At 40.4% G+C, this 7,262-nt stretch overlaps 1 protein-coding gene across 1 annotated transcript in view; it reads right to left on the reverse strand.

The window, feature by feature from the left end:
• DNAH7 (dynein axonemal heavy chain 7) overlaps positions 1-6,917 on the reverse strand; it is a 246,362-nt gene extending 239,445 nt beyond the window's left edge. The window contains exons 1-2 of the mRNA XM_063077559.1: positions 6,870-6,917; positions 2,885-3,039 (exon numbers count right to left, since the gene is read on the reverse strand). Coding sequence (XP_062933629.1) covers positions 2,885-2,929 — 45 coding nt within the window. The 5' untranslated portion in view covers positions 2,930-3,039; positions 6,870-6,917. The remainder of the gene's footprint in view (positions 1-2,884; positions 3,040-6,869) is intronic.
• Between the last annotated feature and the right edge of the window lie 345 nt (positions 6,918-7,262).

Here is a 7,262-nt window from a genome sequence, read left to right on the forward strand (position 1 = left end):
CTGAAAGTTCTTCAACTGAAATTCAAAACGCCTTATTTTATGTTTTAACTAATTTTAAAAATGAAATTAGCAATTACAAAAGAGTTATATTTCTTTTAAATACCTAACTTAAAAGAAGAGCCCAGACTGCTATTGCTGAAAAATGCCATGTCACTCTCAATCTTCCACTAATGAGATAAATATGTTAAAATCTTTCTGCAAATATGATTGTACCACCTGCTCATTTTTTCAGACTGAATGAATACATAAGTAAATGTCACATAAAAATGGCATTTCCAAAAGTTTAATCCATTCTGTTTGTTTTAGGTTAAAATCAAAAACTTTCATCCTTTCAAAAGGAAAACTATGCTCGAATTAACATAAATGAAAGTCTCGAGATGATTTTTAAAATTACAAATCAACCAAAACAGTGAGAGAGGGCCCTCTGCTGTTTAAAAATAGCATGTAGAAAACTGAAATACTCCTAGACAGGCTAATGGCCATTCCTTCACAATCCCACAGCCTTCTCAATAAAACATGACCCTTTGGGGGCAGACGAAGGGATCAGAGGTGTCATTTCCCAACATCAGTTTTACAGAGATGAAGCAAAACTTAAAACAACTGCCAGTGGGTTTTCAGTGTTTTTTAGTTATAGATGGGTAAGTCAGGGGATGTGTGAAATAATAGCTCTTCAGGAATACCACTGTCAATGTGCTAAAGGTGTTTTTTAAATTTCAACAAAGTAGAATATGGTTAAAGATCTTTGTACTGACTTGGGCATCAAGCAAAAGCTGCTCAGTATATACTGACGGTGATAATAACAAATGTTATCTTTTTAAAAGAATTCTGATTACTATAATATAGCATAGAAAAAGTCACTAGCAAGGTCTATTAATCAATTGTTTAGTTAGTTATTTGTATCTGAATTTTGTTGTTGTTTTTTACTTGCTCATTTGTTCTTTTACTACTAATATCTAATTATTCTTTGGTATATGAATCAAAGTGTTTCCTAGTTCTCAATTTATTACACTTATTGCAATAAAATGCTGAAACCAATTTTCTCGAGCATTTAGGTATTAATTACTTATTTTATTAATTAATGAGTTACGATCTTAACATTTTCTATCACTAATCTACAACCCAATGGATAAGGAACTAAATTACCTTTTAACATCATTTCCACAATAAACTTTAACACCACAAAAAAAGCATGAAGCAATAAAAAAGAAAGAACTATAGTTTAATATCAAAAAAAGCCAAAGAAAATTTGCAGACTAAGACAACTTCTTTCGTCTAGGACGCTTATAGGATCCTTTTTCTTATTCATTACTGTGAGAGAGCTAGAGTTGTTTTCTAGCTAGCCAGAATAATGCCTGTGCTTAATCCTTCCCATTCTGTGTTGGCATTGAGAAGATTGGCCGCTGTTCTGCATTTCTTTCGGTTACTGTTGCTCTTAATTAAGTTCAATATTGGAAGAGTTCTTAAAATAAGAAAAAGAAAAGGAGCTATTGCAACATGCATCTTTTATTACATTCCATGAAGATATTTTCTTAAGCGCCATTTGCCATTTACCAAACCCTTTCATATATGATTTAGTTACCGTATGGGATCTTATCTTGTTTGAACGTCACAACAACCTTAGAAAAAAAGGAAAGTTGTGCTAATTCTTCCCTTCTGCATAAGAGAGGGAGAATGAAGGCTTAGAAAGCCCAAGTGACTTGCCCAAAGTCACACAGCTAAGAAGAGGCTTTGATTCCCATCCTACAGCCCAGACCCGCTGCACCTCGCGGCGGAGCCTGCCCTCAGGCAATCCCACCTGCCACCAGCACGTAGGGGACACCCTGCGACTATAGCTTCAACTGCTGGCGCTCTCCTAGACTGCTGTTTGGTTGTTATGACGACCTCAAGGGCGAACGGTTGGGAAGGGAACTCATAAGGATATTCGAGGACAATGCTCAATACCCCAGGCCGCACCTGGGCTGGGGCAGCTGTACATCGCGGGGTCACAGCTGGGGAGTCCAGAGGGCGGGGGCTTGTACCCCTTTTGAAACTCTGGGGAAGCGTCGTGGCGGCGGCGAGCCTGGCAGGTGCCGCCCTCTCACCTGGTCTCTGTTCATGGCTGCAAGGACGCGCTGGCCACACCCGGCGGCTGCTGGATCGGCCCTGCCCCGCGCCCCGTGAACCCGCGGAGGAGAAGAGGGGGCGACCCCCGGTCCGGTCCCGGCCGGCAGTCTCTGCTCCCCCGGCTCAGGCGCCGTCTAGTGTCCCGGCCGCGTTCGTTGCTAAGCAACAGGACCGCGCAGGTTCTGTTTCCGGTCATCTGGTGCTCCTGGGAGTGGACGGCGTTCCCCCTGCAGGTCCTCTGCAGGGCACCTCGTGGCGTCCCCGCACCAGGGTCGTGGGGCCGTAAGGGGCGCGTTGAACAGCGGAGGGCAGTGGGCGGGTCTCCCCCTGCCCCAAGGAGTGAATACCCTTCGATCAGTGATTCTCTTCTGAACTCCCTCTAACTGTATGCAAGGGACCTCTGTCTTAACTCCTCATTTAGCTTTATTTGTGCCTAGAAGATCTTGGAGGACTAGTGAAATGAAATGATTGCAAATTTCAATTCCAGTGTGGACTAGTGGAATAATGAGAACAAGCCAGGCAAAGGCTGGATCCAGTAAACACCTTTCTTTCATCATCCACGTGCTTCCAATTCCAGTTCTTCTGTTGACTTTTCTCCCACACTTAGAAAACTACCCCCTTAGAAGAATACCAGAAAAAGAACCTACAGAAATGTATTTAAACCAACATTCATAGATGGTTTACTATAAGGAAGGGGCTGTGCCAAGCACTAGGCATAAAAATGTGACCAAGATGCAATCCCTTCAGCACAAGCTAGGAGAATGTTCAAGCAAGCACTTACCACGTGGCGGAGACAGTGCTGGGAATGAGTCCTCAGGGAGAGCATAAAGCACCAGCTGATTTTCTCGTGGAAGGTGTGGAAGGAATGTGGAAGCCGAGGTGTGAAGGAAGAAGACAAAGCCGGGCAAAGAATGTTCCAGGCAGAAAGCAGGAGGCCTGAGACAAAGAGACTGTGGCTGTTGGAAGAACTGTAAAAAGTTCTGAAAAGGTGAAAAGCAGATTTGGGTAAAAGGGGTTAGAGAGAGTCTAGAAATGAAGCCAAGGTGATAAGCAGGTGCTGTATCTTTAAGGACCCTATGAAACATGGTAAATAGTTTAGATTTCAAGGGCAATTGACCTCCATTGAAAAGTTTTATGTTAAGAAATAACAGAATCCCATCCTCAAAGTCATATGGAATCTCAAGGGACACCAAATAACCAAAACAATCTTGAAAAAGAACAAAATTGGAGGACTCACACTTCCTTGATTTCAAAACTTGCTACAAAGCTGTAGTAATCAAAATATACCTTATCCAAAAGGTGCTGGGAAAACTAGATATTCACATGCCAAAAAATGAACTTGGACCTTTACCTAACACCATGTACAAAAAATAAATCAAAATGGATCAAAGATGTAAATTAAGAGCTAAATCTACAAAACTCTTAGAAGAAAACAGGGAAAAAACTTCATGACACTGGATTTGGCAATGATTTCTTGGATATGACAAAACATTAACCCCAAATAGGTAAATTTGACTTCCCCCAAATTAAAATCCTTTGTGCATCAAAGGACACTGCAAACAGAGTAAAAAGGTAATGGGAGCAAATATTTGAAAATCTGATAAGAAATTAATATTCAAAGGAAGATGCAGAGAAATTGGAACCCTCGTGCACTACTGATGGGAATGTAAAATGGTGCCTGCTATGGAAAACAGTATGGCAGTTCCTCAAAAAATTAAAATAGAATTACCATATGATCCAACAGTTCCACTTCTGGGCGCATACTCAAAAGAAGAAAAAGCTGAGACATAGACAGATGTCTGTACACTTATGTTTATAGTAGCATTATTCACAATAGCCAAAAGGTGAAAGCAGCCCAAATGTCCTTTGCTGGATTAATGAATAAACAAAATGTATTATATACATATAATGAGAATATTATCCAGCCTTAAAAAGGAAGAAAATTCTGACACATATTACAACATGTATGAACCTTGAAGACATTATTCTAACTGAAACTGGCCAGTCACAAAAGGACAAATACTGTATGATTCCGCTCATATGGGGTAGTCAAATAGTAGTCAAATTCCTAAATAGAGGCTATTACAAGAGCTCAGTGAGCGATGAGGGTGGCTGGACCTGGGCTAATGACAGAGGGAATAGAGTGAAGTGTTCAAACCCAAGAGATATGCGAGAAATGGTTTCATTAAGACGTGGACATTTAAAAGAGAGAAGGAGGTTGAGGATCGTTTTACTGCTTTGGAGACCTGGCTGGATGGTGGTTTCATTCACCGAGGTGCAGAAAAAAGGAGGACAGCAGTCCTTGAAGAGAAAATGAACCCCGTGTGAGGCATGTTTACATGAGATTGTAAAATACCTATAGGACATGTAAGTGCATATATGAGCAGTAGGCATTGCACGTACTGACAGGAGCTCAGAAGATCATTTCTGAGCTTGAGACATGGATTTGAGGCTAACTTATGTATAAATAATATATGAATCCGTGAGTACAGATGAAATGGCTCATGGAGTACATACAGCAAGAACAGAAGGAAATCTATGAAAATTTTTTAAAAAGGTAAATGCAAGACTAAACACCACCAATACTAATGAGTTGGATAGAAGGGGACCCTGAAAAGAGAACTTTGCAAAACTGAGGTTGAAGAGTGAAAGGAAAGGAAACTGCCAGTACAGAAAATCTTGGAAAAGTTTGGGTGATGAATGAAAGACATAGACTGCGGACTGAGGGGATTCACGGAGACAGGGACTATATTTTTTCAAACAGGGGAGTTGTGTTTGTGTTTAAATACAAACAGGAAGGGAGAAGATGAAGATAAAGGAAAAAGTTAAAGGAGGTAGGATTGATTCCAGGTGAAGACACACCTTGTAAAAGGAAGGAGGAAGAATGAGTAGAGATGTGGGTGTTCACAAGTTCACTGGTGTGTGTTTGAGGGCATTCCCCCCAAAATGAATTTCATTTTCTCTGTGATATAGAAAGCAAAATCATCTGCTAAGAGCAAGAGAGAAGGTAGGAGGCAGGGGATGGTCAGAAATTTGAGGAGAATGAAGAAATTTTGAAATAACTACCTGGCAGGAAAAGGGGAGAAAAGAGAAGTAATCAAAGAATTAGAGAACAGGCCCATTTGAAGCTGAAGCCTGCGACTTAGTGGTGGCAGAATCCACGTGGCTCTGCGACGCTCTCCAAAGATCTTCGACAGACCAGGCTTAAGTTCAGAGAAGAAGGACTCACAGCACACGGAGTGACAGAGGACAACCAAGCAAGAGAATGAAGAATCGGCACGAAGTTGATATAAAGAGTCACTGATCCTAAGACAATCAATAGAGGAAGAAAGGGCTGTTAAGTGGGGAAAAGGGAAGGTTACATGGGGTAGATGGGAGTCTCAGAGGGGGCAGCCTAGTGGGAGGTCCTCTCAAAGCAGAAAGACCAGGAGTGAGGGTATTGACTCTATGATTTCAGAAGTGGAGCAATTCCAGGTGTTGAGGGTGTCTCCAGTGTGGCCATGGAAGTGGGCGACTGAAGTGAAGGACTTTGGCCGTGGATGGTTAAGGAGCTAAGCTGCTAGAGCGATGGAGGCTAATGTAACAGAGGAGAGAGGAAAACAGTGAGCCAAAGTCTTCGATGACTTTGGTCGAAGTCTTTGAAGGTAAGGAGGCTTCACGTGATCATAGAATTGAAAGGTTATAGACCAGAGGATCCTAACCTGGAGTTAGAACTCAGGGGCTCCATGAACTTGGAAAGAAAAATGATTACATCTTTATTTTCAATAGCCTCTAACTGAAATTTAGCATTTCCTCCAGTTTAGAATATAGGCAGTAAAACACAATAATATTAGAAGAACCTGTACCTATGTCACCAATAGAAATCATTTTTATAATCACATTGCAAAATGTGACTAAAAGTGTGATATACTATCTCAAAATATTTTTGCTCATCCTAGCTTCAGAATTACTGTAGTTATTAAACCTGCTGCTAGATTTTATTTAATATATTAATGGAGAAGCCAATAAATTATACACATTTCAAAACATTTTGATAATTGTGTTTCAACATAATTAATTTTCTACAGTGTTACATATTTTATGCATTACAAAATATTCTGTGAAGGGGCCTATAGACTTCACCAGGTGTCTGTGGCACAGAAAAATAACTCCTTTTTGTAGACTCTTAAGACAAAATCAGAGATAAAGGATGATAATTCCATTTTATATTTGAATAAGCAAGAGAGAGGTACTTGGCCTTGCCTCCAAGTATTAACTAAACTGAGAGATTAAAAAATAAAATCTAGTTTCAGTTCTTTATTTGATCAATGTATAAATAAAAGAAGGTAAAGTGACTATAATAAAATAAGGTCTATGTATATTTTATTTTCTTTCAGGTATTCAGTTTATGATTTGTTTTAATGAGCATGTCATTTTCAAGTAACTATTATGAGTAAAATATTTTCTAACTAAATTAAAAAAAAAAAATGTCTTCGACGAATGAAGCAAGAGTCAAGGGGAGAAGACACTGTAAGCCTAAAGTTAGTAAGAAAGCAGAGGATAAATGTTGCAGACCCATCTCCCAAACCTGGAAGGTGGAAGAATTAAAAAGCTCACATGTACACAGAGGCTTCAGGGAGAGACCAATTTCAATAAAGGCCTGGAGGTAAGGGTAGGATTCCGAGAATGGGTTGAAGATGTAGTTTTTGTTTGTTTTTGTTTTTGTTTCGTAGCCTGAGAGCACAGTGAAAAGATTTGAAAGCCAGTAAGTAGAAGGAAAAAATTACCTGAAGGGCTTCCACCGCAAGCAATGAACAACAGATGTGAAGGCGCAGTAGGCTTAGTGGCTGCCAACATGCCTCCAAAAGAACCAGTCCCAGCAGTTGCCAAGTGTTTAGAAGGAATCTGAGGTTCTTGGTAGAAGTCCAAGGTCAGCTGGATTGCTTCATGGGAGGTCATAGTCCACAGGCATTGGCCAGTGAGAGATGGAAGGATTCACAGCAACAGAGCTGGACAGAGATGAGTTTGAAAAAGTAAGCCATTCCATTTTTCCCATCTACCCATTTCCTTCTTCAGTCCTTTGCTGTGGTACTGTCCATTCATCTCAATTTCGAGAGCTGTAACTGAAATATACAAACATCAGGCTATTCTGACTTTCTACATTGCCTCTAGTAGGTCTC

The sequence above is a fragment of the Cynocephalus volans genome, chromosome 1, assembly GCF_027409185.1.
Source record: "Cynocephalus volans isolate mCynVol1 chromosome 1, mCynVol1.pri, whole genome shotgun sequence".
NCBI lineage: Eukaryota > Metazoa > Chordata > Mammalia > Dermoptera > Cynocephalidae > Cynocephalus > Cynocephalus volans.